Source organism: Balaenoptera musculus, chromosome 18 (genome assembly GCF_009873245.2).
Source record: "Balaenoptera musculus isolate JJ_BM4_2016_0621 chromosome 18, mBalMus1.pri.v3, whole genome shotgun sequence".
Classification (NCBI taxonomy): Eukaryota; Metazoa; Chordata; class Mammalia; order Artiodactyla; family Balaenopteridae; genus Balaenoptera; species Balaenoptera musculus.
In genome coordinates, this window is record NC_045802.1 from 15,670,558 (window position 1) to 15,698,350 (window position 27,793).

Genomic DNA, 27,793 nt, shown 5'->3' on the forward strand with positions numbered 1-27,793 from the left:
TAGCCCTTTTAAAAAGAACTTCTGCTCAAGCCACTGTTGTTGAGTCACTTAGCCCACAATTCTTTTAGATGGGTTTCTTTGATCTATACTTAAATGTGGACATACTTCAAAAATTACCCACCTGTAATCTTTGAAAAGAAATTTCTTCAAGCAATTTACTTTTTTTTTTTTTACAAATTTATTTTATTTATTTATTTATTTATTTTATTTTTGGCTGCGTTGGGTCTTCGTTGCTGCACGCGGGCTTTCTCTAGTTGTGGCGAGTGGGAGTTACTCTTCATTGTGGTTCACGGGCTTCTCATGGCGGTGGCTTCTCTTGTTGCAGAGCACGGGCTTTAGGTGGGCGGGCTTCAGTCGTTGTGGCACGTGGGCTTCAGTAGTTGTGGCTCGTGGGCTTTAGAGCGCAGGCTCAGTAGTTGTGGCGCACAGGCTTAGTTGCTCCACGACATGTGGGATCTTCCCGGACCAGGGCTCGAACCCGTGTCCCCTGCATTGGCAGGCAGATCCTTAACCACTATGCCACCAGGGAAGTCCCAAGCAATTTACTTTAAGGCCCTAGAAGTTAAATTGTAGGAAGTACATTGCTATTTTGGGAAATGATCTAAAATATATTATTCCTTAATCGTTTCTAATACTGAAAAGTCTTGTTATACCCAATTTTCACTCATGAGCCTAGCAAAAACTGTCTCAGGTCTCATTGGCACCACTGCAATAAAATTACTGCGATGGAAGCATAACCTGTGTCTCCACGTAGCCACTCTGCTCACGCCTTTTATCTCATTTACTCCTCACAGCAAACTTGTGGAACAAATATGCTCACACCCATTTTACAGATGAGGGAACTACAACTCAACAATATTGAGTGACTTGCCCAAGTCTCTCAGATAGGATATGGGGAAGTTAGGGCTATGAATTGAATATAGGTGGTGATTTTCCTGTTACACCTGACTTTTAAGTTAAACTGTTCCATCCACAGCTTTCAAAGGGACAGCTTAGCATGCTAATTAACCTTTACTCCACCCCTCCTCCACAATCCCTAAATAGACCCAGAAAGGGCACCTAACCTGAAGGGACCAATCCATAGTGTGATCAGGGGCTGATGATGTGGATAAAGATTAAGACTCTGCCCAAACTGAGACAAATGGATCCATTAGCTTTTATCCTTCTTAAGAATGTAAACTAAGAGACAAAGATATTATTGTGAGCCAGTGGTGGACCTTTTCACTAAGAGGTTATGATGTTGAATTGAGAAGGCCCAGTAAATGCAATGTAAGCAAAGAGGAGCAATGATGAAAGCAGTTAGACTTTCCCAGTCTCATCCCTTTGCAAGGTGGATTTAATTTTCCGGCTCTGAAGTCCAAAAGAAGAATATTTGTTGTATCCTTAAACACACACCCACACCCACACCCACACCCCCCCCACACACACACACCCCCCCCACACACACATATTACTCTTACTATATCTCTATAGTGAGTAGATACAAATAGAGACATCTATCCCTCTGCATGTAGTGGACATGAATAGATAATAGATGGGTAAATAGATGATAGATGACTGATGGATGGATGGATAGATAGATAGATGGTAGATAGATAGACTAATGTAAGAATAGAGTAGAACAGACCAGAAATAGTCTTATTGACAAGTCCAAGAATCTCTTGACATTATGCTGTCTTGAAGAAAAATACATCCACTTTTATCACAGGACCTTTATGATACTGGAGGCCTTCCAAACTTGCGCACAATTAATTTCCAACTCTTACTCATTTGAAGCAATAGAGTCAACATTTCCTTCCTACTCCAACTTTTAAAAAATTGTTAGAATCTGTCTTAGTCCGTTCGGGCTGCTGTGACAGAAGTACCATAGACTGAGTACCTTATAAACAACAGAAATTTGTTCTCACGGCTCAGGAGGCTGGAAGTCCGAGATCAGGGTGCCTTTTCCACGTCGTAGACTGCTGACTTCTTGCTATTCCTCACATGGCAGAGAGCAGAGGACAAGCTCTTTTGTGACTCTTTTACGAGAACTAATCCCATTCATGGGGGCTCCACCCTCATGACTTTGTCTAATCCCAATCAAAAGCCCTGCTCCTAATAGCATCCCAGCAGCGTAGGGTTTCAACGTATGAATTTAGGGGGACACTGACATTCAATCCGTAACAGATTGTGTTGCATATGATACATGGTACCAGACAGTGGACTTGCTACTGGCTGGGGGAGAGTTAGGAACCCGGAAGACCCAAAGGGGCATTCATGAAAGGATGTTTACATTCTAAATTAAAATACATAGAGACAGGGTCAACCTTTCACCCTATACCTGTCCCCAGCAGGTCCTGGGAACAATTTTGGTCATCAGGCCTTGACAGATCCTCAGCTCTGGGAACACCAATTCCATATTTGCTCCTGTAACCAAATCGGCCTCTTGGTCTTCTTTGCCCAAATCAGATTAGATCCCTAGGGCTGCTCTGAATAGCTGCACAAGTAGTAGGTTGAGCCACATAACGTGGTCACTATTTGACTATTCTTGACCTACGTAAACAGCAGTTCCATGTAGTTCAACCCAATACTTACTGACAGAAATATACTTCCAGTGTTTCTCAACAGGGACAACATTAACATTTGGGGCAGGACTGTCCCGTGTATTACAAGATATTTAGCATTCCTGGTCTCCAGTCACCAAACACCTGTAGCACCACCCTCCCCTAAGAGTCATGGTGACAACCAAAAAGCAAAAACTATCTTCCTGACACACATTTTCAGGTATCCTCTGAGTGGGGCTGTAACATTCCATAATGAGTTTATATAGGATTGTAAGTAACTGTCTTGAGATTTTCATATATCACCAGCAAGTAAAAGAGAGGGAGAGAGAGAGATGACAGATGGTAAAGTGATTTTCCAAAAGCAGAGGACACAATATCAGAACCAGAAACCATCAGATTCAGACTGCTTTGCAATTAAACCACCAAAAAATCAGCCCATGTTTCCAAAATTCATGTATAGATTTGGAGGAGTGTCAAGTGTTCAACCTACATAGTACCTAGCACAAAATAGGCGCTCAATAAATGTGTGGGACAATTGGAAGGATATCTAATCTGATTGGGTTCAAATATACTGATCACTGATTAGCACTGTCTTATAGCTAATTGTATACCTGTCTATCACTCAAGACTGAAGCTGCTATAGCTAGCGATCATAACTGATTTACCTTTCTCTCCCGCAGTGGTTTTGTAAATAGCAGGGAATATCTTGAACACAGTAAAGGTCAAAATCAGTGGAATATGATGAAAGGTATAACTGGACACACTATCTAGTAAAGCGTTGGCCCCCTGGCTCCTGGCTGTCTTTCAGAATCAACTTGGGGAGGGAGGATTGTTAAAAACCTCAGATTCCGAAGACTCACCCCAGAGTCTCTGAAATCAGAATCTTGGGACTGAATTAGCAGCATTTGTATTTTTATCAGTCTCCCCAGCTGGCTCCAATATGCCTGCCTGGGGCCAATTTTGAAGACCTGGGTTTATAGAACCAATATCTACAGCAGTGTTTCTCATACTTGCAAGATGACAGAATTTGTTATACAAATGTCCAGGTCCCTGTCTTGGAGACCCTGATCAGAAAGTCTGGGGTGGGTCCCAGGAGTCTGTGTTTTTAATAAGCATCCCAGGTGATTCTTATAACCAATCAGGATTATGAGTTAAAGGAAGGCCCGCTGAACCTAGTCCCCAGGCTGAAGGCTAGATGCCCACTTGAGGTTTTGTGGTTGGTTGCTATGCAGCGTATTATAGCAGGAGCTGTTGGAGGATGTGCTTACCAAAAGGTTAAGTGAACTAAGAAAGAGGAAGACTTGGCCTACAAGAAGAAATATAACCAACCTAGGAGAGAGGTATCCTTGAGAAGACGTAACAAGAGACCCCAGGATGATAGCTGTTCACTATGTGCAGAGGGCAACCAGTCCAGAGCAGGTGAAAAGCTCCCAGGCAAGACTTCTTCAAGAAGGTGAAATTGATGGCGCCGATGCACGTCAGTATCTTGAGTGGAGAGGAAACAGCCGCATAGCACAGGGAGATCAGCTCGGTGCTCTGTGACCACCTAGAGGGGTGGGACAGGGAGGGTGGGAGGGAGACGCAGGAGGGAGGAGATATGGGGATATATGTATACGTATAGCTGATTCACTTTGTTGTACAGCAGAAACTAACACAGCAATGTAAAGCAATTATACTCCAATAAAGATGTTTAAAAAAAAAGGGATTTAGATACTTAGAAGGTTTTTATTTAATCCTTCTATTGGAAGTACAGTACCTCTTTTTTTTTAACATCTTTATTGGAGTATAATTGCCTTACATTGCTGTGTTAGTTTCTGCTGTACAACAAAGTGAATCAGCTATATGCATACATAACACCGTATCCCCTCCCTCCTGCGTCTCCCTCCCACCCTCCCTATCCCACCCCTCTGGGTGGTCACAAAGCACCGAGCTGATCTCCCTGTGCCACGCGGCTGCTTCCCACTAGCTATCTATTTTACATTTGGTAGTGTATATATGTCCACGCCACTCTCTCACTTCGTCCCAGCTTGCCCTTCGCCCTCCCTGTGTCCTCAAGTCCATTCTCTATGTCTGCGTCTTTATTCCCGTCCTGCCCCTAGGTTCTTCATGACCATTTTTTTTTTTTTAGATTCCATATATATGTGTTAACATACAGTATTTGTTTTTCTCTTTCTGACTTACTTCACTCTGTATGACAGACTCTAGGTCCATCCACCTCACTACAAATAACTCAATTTCTTTTCTTTTTATGGCTGAGTGATATTCCATACCTCTTACCAGTACATCTTATCTTCAGTTCAAAACTTCTGTTTTACCTTCTGTGGAACAAATCTCCAGTCTTTTGCCAGAGTAGGGGCAGGTGATATAGGCACCTAGCTGCTGCTTTTTTTTTTTTTTTAATTGAAGTATAGTTGATTAGCAATATTATATTAGTTTCAGGTGTGTAGCATAGTGAGTCAATATTTTTATACATTGTGCTCCATCTAAAGTTATTACAGAACAATGGGAATATTTCTCTGTGCTGTATAATATATCTTGTTGCTTATTTATTTCATACATTGTACCTAGCTGCTTCCTAATAGATTTTCAATCAGTCTTTCTTATTTTGTTATACCTACCACCTTCTGCCCTCACTTGCAGAGGAATGTGGTGTAATCAATTACTGATCTTGCCAGGGGCGGGGGAGTTCTATAGAGTAAAACAGGTTGTTCCCATTTTCTTGGTCTGCTAATCCCTTATCACTCACCCATTGTCTATCCAGCCTCCAAAATCTTTTCACCTTTTCTCTATTCTTTCCAACTTTACATGCTTATGACTTAAAAAAAGAAATCTCTTTCCTGTCACTTTAGTGAGGTTTCAGGAGGGAAGGTAGATGGCAGGAGTTCAATCTGTTATCTTTAGACAGAAACTCTGGTATAGATTGCAATTATGACAAATGTCAAAACTTTTTATTATGGAAAGCTTCAAATGTATACAAAATACAGGAGATGTTAATAAACCCCTCATATTACTCATCACCCAGTTTCAACAATTACCAATTTGTGGTCAACATTGTTTCATCCATATCCCTTCCTATTTGCTCCTCCTCCTGGATTCTTTTGAAGCAAATCCCTGACATCATATCATTTCGTTTGTAAATCAATCATGGATTTGAAGTGCTTGAGTAACTGCCTCTAGAGAATGAATTTCTGATGAGGGTACTTCAAATGTTAACTAATCCCCTCTAGAGTGTGGGTTCCTAATTAGTGTACTTCAAATGTGAGCAGCCTCTAGGTTATGGATTAAAGTTAATTTATACACACACACATCACACTGTTTTGTTTTAAATATTTATTGGAGTTTAGTTGATGTACAATGTTGTGTTTGTTTCAGGTATACTACATCACACTGTTAATACTAAAGTATTTTAAAAGTAAATCACCCTACAGACAACCTAACGCTGTGGAACTCAAAGTCTAGAATTCATGGGTTTTGTTATCTGACCAGAGGGGAGATACAGTATTAGAAAATAGAGGTTATTCGTGGAGAAAGATGGAGAACTTGAGATAATGTTGGACACACAACAAGAAATAGAGACAATTGTTTATATATGATTAGGGCCCAGAGAGAGGTCAGGCTAGGTATTCATATTTAATCGTTGTTCTTACAGAAATGAGAATTGAGAGCTTGAGCACAAGTGGTTTGTTCAAATGAGAGGGCAGAAGGAGACCAGAATGGCCTGAGCTGGGGATGGGAGAGGAAAAGGTGATACCTGTTTGATAGAAAGGGAGTTGGGTTGTGACACTTTCAATTTGCAATACTTCATCACAGAGAGTGTGGTATACACGTTTGTATATGCTGTCCTCTAGGGGCAGGGCTCTTAACCACCTGGTTGTGAGCTCTTTTTTTTTTTTGGCTTCACCACAGAGCTTGTGGGATTTTAGTTCCCTAATCAGGGATTGAATTCGGGCCCTCAGCCGTGAGAGCAGAGTCCCAACCACTGGACTGGCAGGGAATTCCCTGGTTGTGAACTCTTGAAGAAACCTGTGGGGAATTCCCTGGAGGTCCAGTCATTAGGACTCGGTGCTCTCACTGTCGGGGCCCCGGGTTCGATCCCCAGTTAGGGAACTAAGATCCCCAACAAGCCTCTCAGGGTGGCCAAAGAAAAAAAAAGAAACCTGTGGACTTCCTCTCAGAGTAATGTTTTTAGATGCATAAAATAAAATATATAGGACTATGAAGGAAGACAGTTATGTTGAAATACAGTTATCAAAATATTTTTAATGTGATATAATGAGTTACTCTTTTTCGACACATTAAATAACAAGATCTAGCGGCAGGTCTAATAATTACTGTAACTTTGAAGCGGTAATGAGCGTAGATTATATTTTGAGATATCTGCAACAACTCTAATGTGATATGAAAATAGCTGTGACTTCTATGGGTGACAGAGTCTTAATACTACTATTACTACTGTGTTTTGTTGTATACATTCATAATTGAAGGAAATGCTAATTTTCAGTTAGAGGCAAATGGAAATAAGGGAGTAATTTTTTTCCCCTAAGTTCACAGACACTCCCCAACCCTGAATTCTATCTACATATATACCTCCTCCCCCAGTGAGACCCTAGACGCCAGGTTAAGACCCTGTGGTGGGTGGTCAGTTGAATTACTTTATTAATTCAACAGCTATTTATTGCGTGTCAATCTGTGCTAGACATGGAGATACAAGGATAACTAAGCTTCAAGGAGCTCACAGTGAAGACGGGGAGACTGATACACAAATAGATGATGGCTATTCAGTATGTCAGGTGCAATGATGGAGGAAAGCCTGGTGTATAAGGAGGGGCAGAGGAGGCCTCTGGAAGCAGTTATGCACGAAATAAGTGAGTGACTTGAGGTCAAAGTGAACTTGGATCCGAGCCTGTGCTCCACAATGGAGGATCTGTAGGCTGAGCTGTGAAAAACCTCAGGATAAGCTGTATCCACCACACGGAGCCCAACTTGCCTGTCAAGGCTCTATACCATCCATGCCCACCTCCTTCTCCAGCCCCTTCTTGAGGCACTCTCCCGATCACTCTCTCTTAGTCTCCAAGTCTTAAACACACCATTTTCTTTCCTGCCTCAAGGCCACCCTATGTGCTACAGCTTCTTCTCCTCACTCCCAACACCACACACACACACACACACACACAGAGCTTATGCCTATTCATCCTTTAGTTCACAACTTAAACATCACTTCTTTGTGACTCTCCCCTATGTGCACAATACAGTATTTAACCAGCCCTCTCTTTTTAAAAAAAATTTTTTAATTGAAGTATAGCTGATTTACAATGTTGTGTTAGTTTCAGCAAAGTGATTCAGTTATACATATATGTATATATCTATTCTTTTTCAGATTCTTTGCCCTAATAGGTTATTACAAAATATTGAGTAGAGTTCCCTGTGTTATACAGTAGGTCCTTATTAGTTATCTATTTTATATATAGTAGTGTGTATATGTTAATCCCAAACTCCTAATTTATCCTTTCCCCTCTTTCCCCTTTGGTAACCATAAGTTTGTTTTCTATGTCTGTGGGTTTATTTCTGTTTTACATGTAAGTTTATTTGTATCATTTTTATAGTTTTAGATTCCACGTGTAAGCGATAACATGTGATATTTGTCTTTCTCTGTCTGGCTTACCTCACTTAATATGATAATCTCTAGGTCCAACCATATTGCTGCAAAAGGCATTATTTCATTCTTTTTTATGGCTGAGTAATATTCCATTGTGTGTGTGTGTGTATGTGTGTTTATTGATTAATTGATTGATTGATATATATATATATATATATATATACACCACATCTTCTTTATCCATTCATCTGTCGATGGACATTTAGGTTGCTTCCATGTCTTGGCTATTGTAAATACTGCTGCAATGAACATTGGGGTGCATGTATCTTTTTGAATTATGGTTTTCTCTGGATATATGCCCAGGAGTGGGGTTGATGGATCATATGGTAGTTCTATTTTTAGTCTTTTAAGGAACCTCCATACCGTTCTCCATAGTGGTTGTACCAATTTACCTTCCCACCAACAGTGTAGGAGGGTTCCCTTTTCTCTACACCCTCTCCAGCATTTATTTGCAGACTTTTTGATGATGGCCATTCTGACCAGTGTGAGGTGATACCTCATTGTAGTTTTGGTTTGCATTTCTCTAATAATTAGCAATGTCGAGCATCTAACCAGCCATCTCTGATGGACATTTAAGTTGTCTCTAGTTTTTCATACCAGCAATGCAGTCTCACACACACATACGCACACACACACCTTCTTATACTTGTACCTACGTCTCTGATAGATCCATTTCTAGAAGTGAAATTGCTAAGACAAATGCACATTTAATGTTTCAGTCAATACTACCGATAGCTCTCCAAAAGGTGCCCTAGAGAACCTGCTTTCTCACACTCTTAACAATATTGGATCTTACTAAGCTTTTCAATATTTGTTAATATTTTCATAAGATGGCTGCAGTCTCATTGCTAACTTTGCATATCTTTGATTATTAATGAGATTGAACATTTTATCATTCTATTATTTAAGATAAGATGTAATTAGTTTGACAATAAATAGATAGAAGGATAGAGACTGAAAAAAAAAAGAAAATTAAAATTTCTGCTAAAGAATGAAGGAACATCTTAGGAAGGAAAAGCACTTTCTCAGCTTTGATATAAATGGCATTCATGCCTAACGCACATCTTACTGCAAACAGAGCATTTTAAACCATGTTTAAAGTTAACCCATATATAATTGGCTGCTCTGCTTCAGAATTATTACTGGAGATGCTGCGTGATCCTATATTGGTAAATTTTCTGATATATAAGCTTTATAATCATCAAATAATAAGCTTCCCCTTTGTGCACACATCTTGGTTTCTATGCTTTTTGTTTCATTTCGGTTTTTTTTTTTTGGCCACAGCACGTGGCTTGTGGGATCTTAGTTCCCTGACCAGGGATCGAACCTGGGCCCTCAGCAGTAATTTATTGATAGTATTGTATCAATGTCAATTTTCGGATTTTGATCATTGAACTATGGCTGTGTAAGTTAACATTAGGGGGTGCTGGGTGAAGGGTATACATAGACTCCTATTATTTTTGTAACTTTTCTGTAAGTCTAAAATTATTTCAAAAATAAAAACGTTAATTAAAAATAAAATAAGCTTCATCTGAAGTGTGATTTTCATAACACACATTAAAAACCACATCCTCCTGGTCATAGCTATGATGAGGATTTGAATATTATTCAGAATTTCCCCTAATACTGAACTGCTCTTCACTGAAACCATGTGGTTTCACAGAATGCTGAAACGTTTTAAAAACAATTTGCATTCTCTTTCTCTTCTTTCATCTTTGAGTTTATGGAGCTCCCTGTTGTTCATTCAGAAAATAATTCTTACCAGCTTAAGCTACCAATTAATGTAAAAGAGAAGTAGGAAGGGTCCCTGATCTGAATCTGGGATTCTCAGCTCTGTCATAAATGAACTATGAAATCACTGGCAAGTTACTCCCTCTGGGCCTCCATTTTCCACACCTATGAAATGAGTGAATTAGTAAAAGATATTTGTCTTTCTCAGTTGGGGAATTCTGTGCTTCATATTCATAATTCCTGACTCCTACTAGCTTGACCTCCACCTCCAAGTTAGGCTAAAAGTTTTGGTGTAGAAGTGACCAAAGACTGTAAATGCCAGTTTGTAGCTCAGTATGTCAAGACATTAACCAAAGTTAATGTATGTGGCATAGGTAATTGGGTTCTTAATTTTTAATATCTCAGAAAGTTTAATAAAGATCTTAATCTCATTTAAATCTCTTGATTTTACACACTAATGAATAGCAGTGAGTTATATTCACATGGTGAAATTCAATCTATCCAAATCAGAAGCTTCATTTTAGGACCATATTTCAAATTCCTTTCCCACAGAAGCATCGTTCGGCAGCCACAAGTATGGCACACCTGACTCTTTCCTCCCCTTTCTTTTCCTGATCCCTCTTGCTGATGGTATAGGGAATAGAGATTGACCCAAAGTCAGACATTGGTGGCCTAAACCACCAATCTCTAGATTATTACAAGCTGACCTAGAGCCTAAAAGAATACTTTTCTTTTTTTTCTTAATTTTATTGAAGTATAGTTGATTTACAATGTTGTATTAATTTCTGCTGTACGGCAAAGTGACTCAGTTATCACAGGATATTGAATATAGTTCCCTGTGCTATACAGTAGGACCTTGTTGTTTATCCATCCTATATGTACTAGTTTGCATCTGCTAATCCCAAACTCCCAATCCTTCCCTCCCCCACCCCCCTTCCCATTGGCAACCACAAGTCTGTTCTCTGTGTCTGTGAGTCTGTTTCTATTTCGTAGATATGTTCATTTGTTTCGTATTTTAGATTCCACATATAAGTGATATCATATGGTATTTGTCTTTCTCTTTCTGACTTATCTTGCTTAGAATGATAATCTCTAGGTCCATCCATGTTGCTGCAAATGGCATTATTTCATTCTTTTTAATGGCTGAGTAATATTCCATTATATCTATATCTATCTAACTATATATTTATAGAGATATATATATACCACATCTTCTTTATCCATTCATCTGTCAATGGACATTTAGGTTGCTTCCATGTCTTGGCTATTGTACATAGTGCTGCCATGAACACTGGGATGCATGCATCTTTTTTTTTTTTATCAATTTATTTATGTATTTATTTGGCTGCGTTGGGTCTTCGTTGCTGCGCTCAGGCTTTCTCTAGTTGTGGCAAGCAGGGGCTACTCTTCATCGCAGTACACAGGCTTCTCATTGCGGTGGCTTCTCTTGTTGTGGAGCATAGGCTCTAGGTGTGCAGGCTTCAGTAGTTGTGGCATGTGGGCTCAGCAGTTGTGGCTCACGGGCTCTAGAGCGCAGGCTCAGTAGTTGTGGCGCACGGGCTTAGTTGCTCCGCGGCATGTGGGATCTTCCCAGACCAGGGCTCGAACCCATGTCCCCTGCATTGGCAGGTGGATTCTTAACCACTATGCCACCGGGGAAGTCCCCATGTATCTTTTTGAATTATGGTTTTCTCCAGATATATGTCCAGGAGTGGGATTTCTAGATAAAAGAACAATTTTCTTTTTGCCCATAATGACACTGGAAAAATGACTTCTCTTCTGTTTGTTTCTCACTTACCATCCCGTTAAAAATTCTTTTTTCATTGTGGCCACTTTGACATTTGCCCCACTGACCTTTCTGCCTTTAATTTTTTCCCAAATAGCCCTACTGAATTAGCCCCCCACAACTCTGAGTTATTACATTGTTATTCCACTCTTTAATGATTTTTCATCTAGACATTAACTACCGCTTCAAAGTTCCTATGTTTGCGATGATCCCGTTAGAATATTTTACTGAACCCAAATGAAGAAATTCCTTTTCCCTTTACTCCAGAGTATCCATATAATTGCCCTCAAATCTCTTCTTGAGGGGTACTGGCAAAAAGAAATACTTGGTTTTTGGAGTTGTTGATCTAGGGTTTAAATCCTGGCTGTACCACTTATTTGCAGCCTTGGGAAATTTATTAAATTCCTGTAAATGGGAATATTACATACCTTAGAGAATATTCCAAAACTCAGTGATGTAATATGTGTGAAGCACACAGCACCAGGCCAGTCAGCCAAGAGGAACCTACCACCTCAGTGGTGCCTGTGACGATCTCAGCCACGATGCTGATGACAGTAATTACTCGTAGACTGGCACGCATGGAGCAACCACCTCTACTGCCCTCAGCTACCGAGCTACACCCTTCCAGCTTTCCTGCACCTTGGCTAACATGTGCTTCTTCCCGAAATGGTAGGTGGTCCTCTATTTGGCTTGAGAACAGAGCATTCTTTTTTCAAATGGTTGGAGTATCTTCATTACACACATAGACCATAGGACCTAGAATCTAAGGATAGTAGATTCTTTAGAATTAAGTGTGTAAATGGACAAAGAAAGGATGTTTTTAATGTCATGGTCTCAACTGTGAAGGTATGACAATCCTTCAAAACTATGGCCAGATTCTGCATATCTTCCAGTTATACACCCACTTCCATTCATTCCTTAAAATATCATGAAATGTTGTTACATACAAAGGGATATCTGTAATATAATTTTTATTTATTTATTTATTTTTGGCTGCGTTGGGTCTTTGTTGCTGCGCACGGGCTTTCTCTAGTTGCGGTGAGTGGGGGCTACTCTTTGTTGCGGTGAGCAGGCTTCTCACTGTGGTGGCTTCTCCTGTTGTGGAACACGGGCTCTAGGTGTGCAGGCTTCAGTAGTTGTGGCACGTGGGCTCAGTAGTTGTGGTTCGCGGGCTCTAGAGCGCAGGCTCAGCAGTTGTGGCGCATGGGCTTAGTTGCTCCGTGGCATGTGGGATCTTCCCAGACCAGGGATTGAACCCGTGTCCCCTGCATTGGCAGGCAGATTTTTAACCACTGCGCCACCAGGGAAGTCCCTGTGATATAATTTTTAAAGCATGATAATAAAATGATCACCTGTGAACCTACCATCCAACTTGGGAAATAGAATGTTAGTGCCGTTTAGGCTCCCTGGGTGTCCCTTCTCAACGCCACAGCCCGTCTCCCTTGGCTCCCTGAGTTACAGTATTGTGTTTATCATTCCTGTGATCTTTGTTATAAACACATTTATTGCTCTGCAATATATTCAGAATTGTAAATGGGAGTCTATTGCATATATTCTTCTGCAACTTATTTTTCACTCAACATCTGAAATTCGTCTGTATTGATGTGTATAGCCCTATTTTAATCATTTTTGCTTCTGTTTAGAGTTCCATTGCCTGAATAAACCACAATTTATTTATTAGTTCTCCAGGCAATGGGCACTTTCTCCCCAATTTTTACTACTTTGAACATTTTTGTAAATGCCTCCCAGCACTTATCTGCAAGGGTTTCTTTAGGTATATACTCCAGAAGCATTGTTCACAGTTTATATAAATATATATATATATATATACACACACACACATATGATAGATGTTTATACTATGTATTTACATATAATTATTAAAAGATAACTAAGTTTCATGTGTTATATTAATATTTACATACTATATATGTATGTAATATATATTATAAATATATAATTATGTAATTCCAAGAGTGTTTGCCAATTTACACTCCCACCAACCTCAACATATGAGTGATATTGCCTATCTTTTGATTTTTCACCCATCTAAAGAATACACAAATGTTATCTCAATATGGGTTTTTAAAAAAAAATTTTAACTGGAAGGTTCTTTAAATTCTATAGTGCTTTAAAATTTTCAAAAGTTTCACACACAATTTCATGTAATCCCATAGTAGCCTTTCCCCCCATCCCTATGTTGCCCCTCCCCCCTTCCCTCTCCCCACTGGTAACCACTAGTTTGTTCTCTGTATCTGTGAGTCTGCTGCTTTTTTGTTTTATTCACTAGTTTGTTGTATTTTTTAGATTCCACATATAAGTGACATCCTACAGCATTTGTCTTTCTCTGACTTATTTCACTTAGCATAATACCCTCTAAATCCATCCGTGTTGCTGCAAATGGCAAAATTTCATTCTTTTTTATGGCTGAGTAGTATTCCATTGTGTATATATACCACATCTTTATCCACTCATCTGTTCATGGACACTTGTGTTGCTTCCATACCTTGGCAATCATAAATAATGCTGCTATGAACATTGGAGTGCATGTATCTTTTCGAATTAGTGTTTTCTCAATATGGTTTTCATTTGCATTTTCCTCACATTCTTTCATATTATTAGCCACTTATATTATTTCTTCTATGAAATGCCTGTTTATATATTTTGACCATATTCTTTTGTGTTTTCGTCTACTTGATTTTTAGGAGTTCTTTGTATACTCTACATACTACTCATTTGGTGATTGTATTGAAGCATTTATCTTCATGTTGGACACTTGTCTTTTCACTCTTGGTGGTGTCTTTTTTGATTAAAATTTCTAAATTTTAACATAGCCAAATTTATTAATCTTTTTCTTAGAGATTGTGCTTTGATATTTTAAATCCTTGCCTACGTTAGAGCCATAAAGATATTCTTTTGTATTTTCATTTTAAATGTTTATAGTTTTATCTCATTTAAGTATCAAATTCAATTGAATTGGATTTTTTTTTAATATGAGTAGAGAATCCACTTTTTTTCCTTCATGTGTATAACCAGTTGTCCTAACACCATTCATTGAATATCCACTCTTCCCATTGATCTGCAATGCCAACTTTGTCATGTATCAAGTTTCCATATACTAATGGGCCTATTTCTGTGTTCTCTATTCTGTTCCATCAGTCTATTTAACTATCTCTGTGTGTAATATCCTGCTAAGTATCACAGCTTTATAGTAAGTCTTTTTAAAAAATATTTATTTGGCCACATCGGGTCTTAGTTGCGGCACACGGCTACCTTCGTTACAGCGTGCAGGCTTCTCTCTAGTTGTGGTGCGCGGGCTCAGTAGTTGTGGAGTGTGGGCTCTAGAGCATGCAGGCTCAGTAGTTGCCGCGCAAGGGCTTAGTTGCCCCGTGGCGTGTGCGATCTTAGTTCCCCGACTAGGGATCAAACCCGCATCCCCTGCATTGGAAGGAGGATTCTTAACCCCTGGACCACCAGGGAAAGTCTTGATAGCTTAAAAGTTAAGGCAAGTTCCTTACCTGACCTTGTCTTCTCTTTCAAGAGTATTTTGACTCTTCTTAGTTATTTGCTTCCCTCTATAAGTTTAGCTTAAATGTGTGAAGTTCTGTGAAAAACCTTGTTGGGATTTTGAATGAAACTGCATTAAAGCTATATAGATAAATAGCTTACCCATGAACTTCTTATCCATTTGCTTCCTTATTTTTAAAATTTTATTACTGTTTTATTAAAGTTTTAAAATGTTTTCTTCATAAAGATCTTATTCATTTATAATTTTCAATGGTACTATAAATGGTATTTTATAAATTGTATTTTATCTGTTTGTTGCTGGTATATAGACATGCAACTGCAAACTTGCTAAACTAGCCTATTAATTATAATTTAGATTCTTTTGTTTTCTACATAATCACAGGCTCTTACTAATGATGGTTTGTTTCTTCCTTTTTATATTAAGTATCTATCTGTGCGTAATAAATTACATCAAACTTAGTGGCTTAAAAGAACATACACTTATTATCCCCGTGTTTCTGTGGCTCACTTAGCTGGGTCCCCTGCTCAGGGCCTCACAAGGCTTCAATTAATGTGTCAGCCAGGCTGTGGTCCTTTTCAGAGCTTAGGACCTTCTTCCAAGATCACATGGCTGCTGGCAGAATTCAGTTATTTGAGGCTGTAGAACTGAGGTCCCCATTTTGTTGCTGTCAACTGGGGGTTGCTCTCAGCTTCTAGTAACTCCCACAGTTCCTTGCCACGTGGCTGATTCACAGGCCTTCTCACATGACAGTTTACTATTTCAAAGCCAGTAGCATACTCATCTAGTCACTAAGAGTCCTACATAACAATGTAATCATAAGAGTGACTAATTCTGTCACTTTTGCCACAGAACATAATCCAGTCAAGGGAATGCCTACACCCATCATCTTTGCCATATTCTACTGACACTTGCTAGAAGCAAGTCTCAGGTTCTGCCTACACTCAAAGAGAGGATGTGATTCATTGGAGATTATCTTTGGAAAGATGTTTGCTATAAGTTTTTTGTCAATGCCATTTACCAGGTTAAAGAAGTTCTACTTGAAGTTTTCTAGTTTCTTTAAATTATAAATGACTGTTGAATTTTATCAAACAATTTTTTCTATATCCTTTGAGGTGATATATATTTTTTTTCTCCATTGTCAAGCCACTCTTGCGTTCCTGGAATAAACTAGATTATCAACTTTTCTTTCCTATTTATTGCTGGATTTTGTTTGCTATTTTGGATCTTTCAAATGTGTCATGATTGAGATTAATCTTTGTTATTCTAATCTCTTGAAACTGAGTTGGATTTTTTTTCCTTCTTTTTCTATGCTTTGGAATAATTTGTAGGATTATTTGCTTTCTGAATATTTTACACTCTCCTGAGAAATGGTCTGAGCTTATTGTTTTCTTTCTGGGAAGATTTTAAAAATAGAGATCCTATTTCTTTAACAAACAGTTATTAAATTATCATTTTTCTTTTAAACTACCCAAAGAGAGCCTCTGGCCCATTTCTTCTTTTCTCTTCTGGAAATCTGATTATACAAATGTTACTTTCTTATACTCATCTTTGCCTCTCTTTCATATTTCTTTTCTCTTTGATTCTCTCTGCTGCATGTGGAGAATTTCTTTAGATCTGTTTTCCAGTGTCTAATCTGTTGTTAAATTAAACTAGAACTAGATCCCACAGGCCACAATTAAGACCTGGCACAGCCCAATAAATAATATTTAAAAATAAATAAATAAAAATTTAAAAAAATAAACCCCTTCACTAATTTTTTTTTTCAGATCTGTTAGGTCACTTTTATAGTCTCCTGCTCTATACTTCATTCTAAGTTACACATATTTTTAGATTCTGAATATGATAAGCCCAATATTTAAAGGCTCTGTGAGTCTGATTCTGTTGTCTGTTGCTTCTGCTGGTGTACATTCATGGTGCTTTCTTTCCTTACGTGTTTTGTAATTTGAAGACTGGGTTTATGCTGAGTTCCTTCACATACAGTTTTTGTTTGCTTGTGCCAGAGCCTGAACACTACTAGCCTGAGGCCACTGTAAACTAAATTCTTAATTTAAGGTGGTTTTTTTTTTTTTTAAAGAATCCTCAGTCCTTTCAGTTGTATGAATCTGAATCACGTTGCTATACACCGTAATAGAAATTAGTTCTGGGCTTCCCTGGTGGTGCAGCGGTTAAGAATCCACCTGCCAATGCAGGGGACATGGGTTCGAGCCCTGGTCCAGGAAGATCCCACATGCTGCGGAGCAACTAAGCCCGTGCGCCACAACTACTGAGCCCGTGTGCTACAACTACTGAAGCCTGCACGCCTAGAGCCTGTGCTCTGCAACAAGAGAGGCCACCGCAATGAGAAGCCCGCGCATTGCAATGAAGAGTAGCCCCCGCTCGCCACAAATAGAGAAAGCCCGGGCGCAGCAACGAAGACCCAACGCAGCCAAAAATAACAAACAAATAAAATAAATAAATAAATAAAAATTAAAATTAAAAAAAAAAAGGAAATTAGTTCTGATTTTGGCATGATGACCTAAAATTCTATAAGTGATTAGTATAAGCCCTTTATTTCTATAAGGTTACTTCACTATAGTGACCCAGACTTAGGTAAGGGTAGTTAATTTAGTGTGAAAATATAAATATGTATATATGCAAATATAGAAACTACATGTATATGTAAATATAGTCTATGCATATAAATTTGTCTGTAAATCCTCTCAACTGTTATAGTCCTCTGATGACATCACATGTATGGCGACTTATATTTCAAAGAAGTATGGTCACTGAATGAAAAGAAAAAGGTTACAGGAAGTTGTCTTAAACTTATTAGTAATTCTAAGATACTCTTTTTGTTTAGAATTACTAGTTGAATCCATAAAAGCTGGTAACTTTTTTCCATGCAGGAATATTTTTCAGTTACCACTGTATATACTTTTAAACAATTTAACATTTATACCATTCAAATCAGATGCAATAACGAACACAATACAGGAAAACTTCTAGTAAATTATTTAATTATAATACGAATCTCCAACAGCTTGAAGTAAAAATTTCCATGATCTTCAATTGAACTGTATGCCACTTTCTTTTAGAATGTCCCGTTTTTCATTAAAATAATTCCTAAACCACTCTATATGTTCAACCTTCTGTTTAACACTCAGATATGGGTTTTTGGAAAGGCCACAGGTCACCAACTCCATGAAGTGGCGAATTGGTCCTTGTTTTGGAAAATCCTCCAGGTATTTATCCAAAAATATATGTTCATGAAATTCTGAACCATCATCATCAAAACCTAGGAAATGAGACAAAATACATTACAATTTTGAATGTAAAACCTACACGATAAAATTAACATTAATGATGTAGTATAGCATTACAGTAAAGGCATGAACATTGGAGTAAAACAGAGGTTTGCTCACCAATTTAACAACCATGTGATTGGGCAAATTAACTTCACTGAGCAACAGTTTCCTCAGGCATAAAATGAGTATTAAGACAGCACCTTCTTCATGGGGTTTTATAAAGTTAAATAGACGTAAATCTTATAAAGCTCCTTTACAATGCTTAGCATACTACAGATATTCAAAATGTAGCAGCAATTACTACTAATGGATATTTTAATATCTAAAGAAACCACTAAGAAAACTATACAAACTACACTAAAAAAATACATAAAGCAAAATAAGATGGAATCCTAAGATATATTCAAGCAGCTCACAGGAAGCCAAGAAAAGACAGAGGAGTGAGAAACAGAGAAAATGAACATAAAACAAATAACAAAATGAGACTTAAATCCTAACAAATCAATAATTACTTTAAATGTAAATGTCTAAATATACCATCAAAAGAAAAACACGATCCAACTATATGCTATGTACAAGAAACTCACTTCAAATATTTACCTATAACATAGGTAGGTTGAAAGTAAAAGGATGAAGGCGGACATATCTTGCTACCATTAATTTTTAAAAAAAGAATGCATGAGTGGCTATAGGAATATCAGACAAAGTTGACTTCAGAGCAAAGAAAACTACTAGAGAGAAAGAGGAACATTACATAATAAAAGGATCAACCCACCAAGAAGACAAAGCAATCTTAATTATGTATGCACCAAACAAAAGAGTTTCTAAATACATGAAAGAAAAGTTGATAGAAATAAAGTAGAAATTTAAAAATCCACAATTACAGTTGGAGGTTTCAATACCCCACTGTCAACAATTGCGAGAACTACCAAGGAGAAAATTAGCAAAGACATAGAAGAACTGAACAACATCAACCAACAGGATCACACTGACATCTACGGAACACTCTACCAGACTACTGCAGAATACAAATTCTTTTCAAGTATCCATGGAACATTCACCTAGTTTAACCATACCCTGGGTCACAAAACAAATGTCAACATATTTAAAATAACTGAAATAATATACAGTATGTTCTCTGATCATAAAGGAATCAAAACAGAAATCGGTAACAGGAAGACAATAGGAAAATCTTCAAACAGTTGGAAATTAATGTAAGTAATTCATGGTCATAAAGGAAATCTCAAAAGAAAGAATATTTATTTATTTATTTGGATGTGCAGGTCTTTAGTTGTGGCAGGCGGGCTCCTTAGTTGTGGCATGCAAGTGGGATCAAGTTCCCTGACCAGGGATTGAACCTGGGCCCCCTGCATTGGGAGTGTGGAGTCTTAACCACTGTGCCACAAGGGAAGTCCCTCAAAAGAAATTTTAAAAAACACATAGAATTGAATGAAAATACAACAAATCAAAATTTGTGGGACACAGCTAAAACAGTGCTGAGAGGGAAATATATAGCACTGAATGCACACATAAGAGGAGAAGTCTCAAATCAATAATCTAAGCTCCCACTTTAAGAACCTAGTAAAAGAAGAGCAAAATAACCCCAAAGCAAACAAAAGGAAGGTAAAAAGATAACATCAGAAATCAATAAAACTGAAAACAAGAAAATAGAGAAAAATCAATGAAACCAGTACCTGGTTCTTCACACGCACACACACACACACACACACACACAAAACAAAACAACAAAAATTGATACATTTCTAGCAAGTCTGATAAAGAAAAAAGAGAAGGCACAAACCAACAATATTAGCAATGAAAAGGGGGTTATCATTATAAATCCTGAAATCATTAAAGGGATAATAAAGGAATACTCCAAATAACCTTACACTCACAAATTCAACAACTTGAAAAAAATGGACAACTTTAAAAAAATCCATTGAACTACCAAAACTCAACCAAAATAAAAGATAACCTGAATAATCTTATAACTATTAAAGAAAAGAAATATGTAATTTAAAAGCTCTCAAACATTTAAAGAAAAACTAACACCAATTTTACACAATCTCTTCCAGAAACTAGAAGACAGGATACTTCCTAACACATTTTATGAGACCAGCATTACCTTGTTAAAAAAACAAAGACAAAACAACAACCAAAAACAGGAGCAAGAGAGAGAGAGAACTACAAAACAATATCTCTAATAAACTTAGAGGAAAAACCTTTAAACAAAATTAGCAGACAAATCCAACAACGTATAAAAAGATGTATACACCAAGATCAAGTGGGATTTACTCAAGTAGGATTCTACTGCAAGGCTGGTTCAACATCTGAAAATCAAGGTAATCTACCATATCAACGGGTTAAAGAAGAAAAATCGTATGACCCAACACTCACTTTGATAAATACTCTCAGCAAATTAGGAAAAGAGAAGAACTACATCAACATGGTAAACCTACAGCTAATATCATAGTGAAAGACTGAAGGCTTCTCCCCTAAGTTCCTGAACAAGGCAAGGAGATCAGCGCTCACTACTCTTACTCAACATAGTACTGAAAGTTCCAGCCACTGATAAGGGAGGCAGGAAGAAAAGTCACGGAGGTGGGAAAGGAAGACATAAAACTATTTGTAGATGACATGATTGTCTACATAGAAAATTCCAAGGAATCTACAAAAAAAACTCCTAGAACTAATTAGTGAGTTCAGTAAGGTTACAGGATACAAGATCATAAAAATAAAAATCACTATTTAAATTGGAAGACTCAACATAGTAAAGATGTCATTTCTCTCCAAACTGATCTACAGGTTTAATGTACTTTCTACCAAAATTCCAGCCAAGTTTTGCCACAGACAAGCTTACTCTAAAATTTATATGGAAAGGGTTAAGTCCTAGAAGAGTTAAGACAATCTTGAAAGAGAAGAATAAAGTGGGAGGAATAATGCTAGGGCTGCCTATACAGCTACAGTACAGGCACGCCTCGTTTCATTGTGCTCTGCTTTATTGTGCTTCACAGATATTGCCTTTTTTCTTCTTTTTCTTTTTCTTTTTTTTTTAATAAAGGTTTGTGGCAACCCTTTGTCAAGCAAGTGTATCTACACCATTTTTTCCAATGGCATTTGCTTACTTCTATGTCTCTATGTCACATTTTGGTAATTCTCACAATGTTTCAAACTTTTTTCATTATTATTATATTTGTTATGCTGATCTGTGATTGGTGATCTTTGCTGAAGGCTCGGATGATGGTTAGTATTTTTTAGCAATAAAGTATTTTTTAATTAAGGTATGTACTTTTTTTAGACATAATGTTATTGCACACTTAATAGAATACAGTGTAGTGTAAACATAATTTTTATATGCACTGGGAAACCAAAAGATGCATGTGACTTGCTTTATTACAATCTTTGCTATATTGCAATGGTCTGGAAACACACCTGCAATATCCAAGGTATGCCTGTAATCAAAAGAGTATGGTATTCACAGGGAACTCTACTCAATACTATGTAATGACCTATATGGAAAAAAAAATCTAAAAAATAGTAGATATATGTATATGTATAACTGACTCACTTTGCTGTACACCTGAAACTAACACAACATTGTAAATCAACTATATGCCAATAAAAATTAAAAAGAAAAAAAAAGAGTATGGTATTGGCAGGCGGTAAGACACAAAGGTTGATGGAACAAAAATCGAGGACCCAGAAATAGACCCTGTTATGGACTGCCAACACGTGGATCTTGGACTTCCAGCCTGCAGACTTTGAGAAAGTAAATTCTGTTGTGTAAGGCACCCAGTCTGTGATATTTTGTTATAGAAGCCTTAGCAGACTAACACAGATCCACATGAATATGCCCAACTTTTTACAAAGATGCATAGATAATTCAATGGAGAAAGGACAGCCTTTTCAACAAATGGTGCCAGAAGAATTGAAAAAAGAACCTCAACCTCATACAAATTAACAAAGAATGGATCACGGTCTAAACTATATATCTAACAGAAAAAAAACCAGAGGAAATTCTTCTGGTTCTAGGACTGGCAAAGAACTTGACACCAACAGCACAATCCATAAAAGGAAAAATTGGACCCCATCAAAATTGAAGACTTTTGGTCTGTGAAAGAATCTGTTAAAAGGATACAAAGACAAGTTATAGACTGGGAGAAAATATTTGCAAACCATATATTCAACGAAGTATATGGAATATATTTAAAAACTCAAAACTCAACAGAAAAAAAGATAATCCAACTAGAAAATGGGCAAAAAACAAGAGACATTTTACATTTCAAGAAGAGATACAGATAGCAAACACACACATGAAAAAGATGTTCAACCTCATTAGCCATTAGGGAAATGCAGATGAAAAACACAATGAAATATTAATAAACACCAATCAGAATGTGAACACATCTAAAAGAGAAAATAATAACATCAAATGCTGGTGAGAAGGAGAAACTAGATCATTCATATAATGCTGGTGGAAATATAAAATGGCATAGCCATTCTGGAAAACAACTTGGAAGTTTCTTTAAAAACTAAACATGTAACTACCATACTACCCAGCAACTGCACTCCTGAGTATTTATCCCAGGGGAATGGAAATTTGTATTCATACAGAAACCTGTACATGAATATTTACAGCACCTTTATTGTAATAGCCAAAAACTGGTAACAGCCCAGATGTCTTTTATCAGGGGAATGGTTGAACAAACTATAATGTACATTCAAACCATGGAATATTACTCAGCAATAAAAACAACAGCAGCAAAAAACCCCTATTGACACACATAACAACTTGGATACATCTCCAGAGAATTAATTATGCTGAGTGGGAAAAAAAAGCCAATCCTCAAAGGTTACATACTGTGTGATTCCATTTGTATGTCTTTCTTGGAATGACAAAATTATAGAAATGGAAAATGGATTTAGTAAGATTGCCAAGGATCAGGGACTGAGAAAGGACGGCAGTGGGAGGTGAGTGGATGTCGTTACGAAAGAGTGTAAGAGAGATCCTTGAGGCGACTGGACTGTTCTGTGTCCTGACTGTGGTCGTGGTTACATGAGTCTACATATGTGATAAAACTGCACAGAACTAAGCACACAAACACACTCACACGAAGGAGTACATGTAGAACTGGTGGCATCTGAACACGGCTGAAAGATACGGCTGCCGGCCGCCTGCCTGGGATACTGGGCTGTGGTTACGTGGGCGGTAACTACTGAGGGAAGATGGGTAAAGGGTATGTGAGATATTTATCATTTAATACAGCTGCATGTGAACCCACAATTACCTCAAAATAAGAAGTTTAAAAATGCTCTCTAATCACTTATAATTATCTTACACTTATTGAAAGAGATTTTAAAAATTTTATTTGGACATTTAAAGATCTATTCATCACTTTTATAAAAACTGAAACACACAAGAAATAAATTAAGGCGTTAGACTGCCAAATGGCCACGTACTAATCCTATGCTTGTACACATGCCCCTTTGCAATGTGCCTTTGCCATTCTTCCCATAAAGAGATAGATACAGCCTGTTTCTCCAACCCTTAAATTTGAGGTTGGCCAGGTGACCTGCTTTGGTCAATGGGACATTACCAAACACAATGCAAACAAAGGCCTGAAAAGCGCTTGCACATCAATCCTTGCTCTTCCTTGTGTTAGGAACTCTTCTATAGCCAGGTGAACAGCCCAGGCTAGCCTGTGAGATGGTGAGTGACATATAACCCTCTTATCGCCTTCTCTGACAACCAACCAGCCAGCACCAACTAGACATTTGAGAGAAGCTACTCTAGAACAACCCACCCCCAGCCAACCTGCCAAAACCAACCAGAAAACCCATAAGCTCATGAGCAGTTACAACTTAGCTGTTGTTTTACTAAGTTTGGGGTGGTTTGTTATGTAGCAAAAACTGATTGACATGATCGGCTGAGGTATTCCTAAAACTTCTTCACATTCAGAATCCAACTCTTCTGAACTGGCTTTTCAACTTGGAGTTGTCAGCAGCCGTGCTTTCCAACTTCTGTTAAGAACATTTGCGATGCAGCGTTTCTTAAGAGTGTTCCACTATGGCCTCTCTGACGCCCCTAATGCAAATCTGGATGCATATCCACAACAGGCAATGACAACTGCTGCTTCACTGATGCCTGACTAGCATAACCAGGTGCATCACGATTTCAGAGATATTTAAAAGGGTGAAAGACAAAAGTAGTCATATTCAATGAAATACAGGGAAAAAGCTGTGCAGGAATTTTTAAAATGGAAGTTTTCTCTATCCTATAACCCCCCAAAGTTTCTACTCACATTTTCCCAGGCTAATCACTTCCAAGACTAATCACTTCTAAGGTGTATATCCTCCTAGTCCTTTCCCTAAATGCATATGTATTTTTTAAAAATAAGACAAATTATTGTTTAAAAAAATCTTTCTCTGAATCCCATTCAGAATTCTCTATGGTTCTCAATAGTTTATACCACCAAGCAAGCATGTTGTTACTCCTTTACTTTTTTTCCTTTTGTTTTTAAGGCATAGGCACCTGGGGATAGGAATGGGAGAAGTGCAATCCAGAGAGGTAAAAAATGAAAAATAAAAGCCTCGCTTTGCTAAAAGGTCTTTTCCATATCGTCAAACACTGCTAACAGTTTCCTGTGACAATTATTCTTTAAAAAAAAAAAAAAACCCAATATGGCTAATGTGAAAAACAAGGCAGGTTTACATGTTCAATATATTTGAAAGAGTATGTTAGGGCTAAAAAATAAGGTCTGTAGCACTGGAAACTTAATAAATCAAGGTGATAAGTGCTCTCAAAAATCCAAGGGTGACTTCTGGATTGAGATTTTGTTGTTGTTGTTAGTTATTAGTATCCTTAGATGTACTTAAAATATAAGACTTAAGACAGAAAACTTTGCAAGAGAAATCATTTTTAAAAATAGCTGTGTTAACACAAGCTCAATAATCAATTTATTAAATCATTAACAGATCGACTATCTCTGACATAAAGTTATAATGAGTTAATGGGTATAGCAATTATGACTATGCTATATTAGGTGGAAAAGCATCTAAGGGCATAGGTGATCTTATTTCTTATTACTCTTCCCCTAGATGAGAGATCAACCATCTTTTTAACTCAGAATGTTCCAGCAGGGCGTAATGAACAGATCCTTCCTGAATAAGTCAATGAGTGAATGAAAGCCAAGTGGTACTGGCAAGTAAAACAAAGGAAAAAACGAGAAAGAGATAAAGAGGGGATACTATATACAAAAATAAGTTCCAGACAGATTAAACAGGAAAAGGCTAACAGATCTGACTATGTCCAAATTAAAATCACTGTTGGTTGAAGACATTCTGAACAGTTAAAAGATAAGCAACAAGGACTTCTAGTTAAAATGTAGCAGATTGAACCCGTGCTTTAAAAATCTCTGCTCCCCTGTAATATCTACTACATGGCAATAAAAGGAATAAAAAGACAAAGAGAACAGAAGAAGAAACAATAACAGACAGGAGGTATCAGCAAAATGTTAGAAGAAGGACAGTGGACAGATAAGTAGTAACTGACTCAGCTGAGTCAAAGATGCTAAAACCAAATTAAGAAGCAGACTTCAAAGGCTTCGGGAATTAGTGGCAGCATATACCACTGAAATTAGGAATGGGGATGAGGGACAAAAAACCAGAGGATTAATTAAAATTGGTTTAGGGAATACTTAGATCGCCCATCTTCTACCTATATCTCTAGATTGACTACACCATCCATTTCCCAAAGAAGATGGGCAGTTTACTTTTTGGAGAAACTAAAACAGAAAGAGGAATGAGTCACTAAATTGATAAGAAGGGGAATTAAGTGAAAGTCTGTGTGCTGAATGGTGAGACATTCCACGCCGCCCCCCGCCCCCCATCCTACCAGTTGGAGGATCAGCTGGCTATCTTTTTAGAAGAGAATGTGCCAATATTTATTGCAATATAAAACATGCCTATTGTTTGACCCTTCTAGGAATTGAAGTACTCAGACATATACAGAAGGATATGTATAAAAAGATTCACTACAGCTCCATCCATCAACAGGAAAATGGTAAAATAAATTACAGTGCATTCATACAATGGCATACTATAGAATATGTAAAATAGTTCCATTTTATGGTCCCATATAGACCAAAACAACAGATAAATGTGAAACTACCATTTAAAGTAGACTGTGAGGACACATAGCAAACTATTGACAACGGTTGTTTCAGAAAAAGGGAAGAGAACTGAGAGGTAAAGGCATATTCTCTATTCTTCCATATTATTTAACTTTTTTGAAAGTAAACTTTAACATATTTATTTCTGTAATTTAAAATATTTTCTAATAAACAAAAGAAACATAATATAGTAAGGAGAAAACAAGAGAGTGTGGGAAATTAAATACAACAAGGAAATCCCAAATGGTGTACAATCAACTCAGGTTAAATCTGTGTCTAATTATCCTTTAAATATTACTGAATGCAATTAAATATTACTGAATACAGCTAAAAATAGGGTACAGCAAATAAACAGTAAAAGCCAGCTAATAGCAATGACCAATTATTTTTGACAAGAGTGTATTACAGCACTGAAGCAAATTCAGTCACTTTCACTTTGACTTGTTTCCACTGCTATTTTGTCAAAACTATTATTTCTTTTCCTGTTAGTATTCTGAGGCTCTTGTTCATAGGCCACCATCTCAAACAGCCAACAGATTGTTTCAGACAACCGTACTTAATCATCTTTATATGTATGTGCCCTTATCTCCTCCACACTGTACCCTCCCACCTAACAACAGAGCCCTCTTTAGAGCGCTATGGTAATTCTGAACTCTTCTCACCATTCTTGCTAGCTCATGTTACAGCACACATTCCAGATACCCTAGGAAAGGATGGCACATTACAAGTGAACAAGTTTAAACCAACTGAAGAATAAAAGCAAAAGTGTGACTGACATCCATGACTGAGCTTTTTTGCCCACTGAAGCCTCTAAACTGAGAATTACTCTTGGAGGGCATTTCAGAAACACCTGTAATTTGGTGGCATGTACATGGCTAATGGATATTCAAGGGCAAGACTCTGCTAACTGGGCAGTGGTAAAAATGAGACGAAATTTAGATAAAGCCAAAGCTAAAACAGAAGTCATCTTATTATCAATCCAGTATATAACAAATACTACAAAATCTAACTGGGAATAATCCCATCTAACAGCTCTTATAAATCTCTAGGCTTGCAAAGCACATCAGAAGGGACAAACCAGGTTTTAAAAACT

General features: G+C 37.6%; 1 protein-coding gene, 1 long non-coding RNA gene and 1 other non-coding gene across 8 annotated transcripts in view; 1 reads left to right on the forward strand and 2 right to left on the reverse strand.

Annotated features, from left to right (window-relative positions):
* The window catches only part of LOC118884280, a 57,213-nt gene that overhangs the window by 18,753 nt on the left and 10,667 nt on the right, over positions 1 to 27,793 (forward strand). For 2 of the 4 annotated variants that reach the window (XR_005017256.1, XR_005017257.1), the window contains one exon: positions 26,514 to 26,591. The exons of the other annotated variants lie outside the window; for them this stretch is intronic. This is a non-coding gene — a long non-coding RNA (uncharacterized LOC118884280). The remainder of the gene's footprint in view (positions 1 to 26,513; positions 26,592 to 27,793) is intronic. 4 annotated transcript variants of the gene reach the window in all.
* Positions 681 to 764, reverse strand: LOC118884487. The gene has a single exon (XR_005017319.1). It is a non-coding gene; the product is annotated as a small nucleolar RNA SNORA1 (small nucleolar RNA).
* The window catches only part of MRPS31 (mitochondrial ribosomal protein S31), a 30,574-nt gene continuing 21,008 nt past the window's right edge, over positions 18,228 to 27,793 (reverse strand). For 2 of the 3 annotated variants that reach the window (XM_036831815.1, XM_036831813.1), the window contains 2 exons: positions 23,641 to 23,745; positions 18,232 to 18,519 (listed from right to left, as the gene is read on the reverse strand). In XM_036831815.1, the coding sequence (XP_036687710.1) occupies positions 18,290 to 18,519; positions 23,641 to 23,745 (335 nt within the window). In that variant the 3' untranslated portion in view covers positions 18,232 to 18,289. Of the gene's footprint in view, positions 18,520 to 23,640; positions 23,746 to 27,793 lie in introns of all 3 variants that reach the window. The other variant, XM_036831814.1, reaches the window with a different exon arrangement.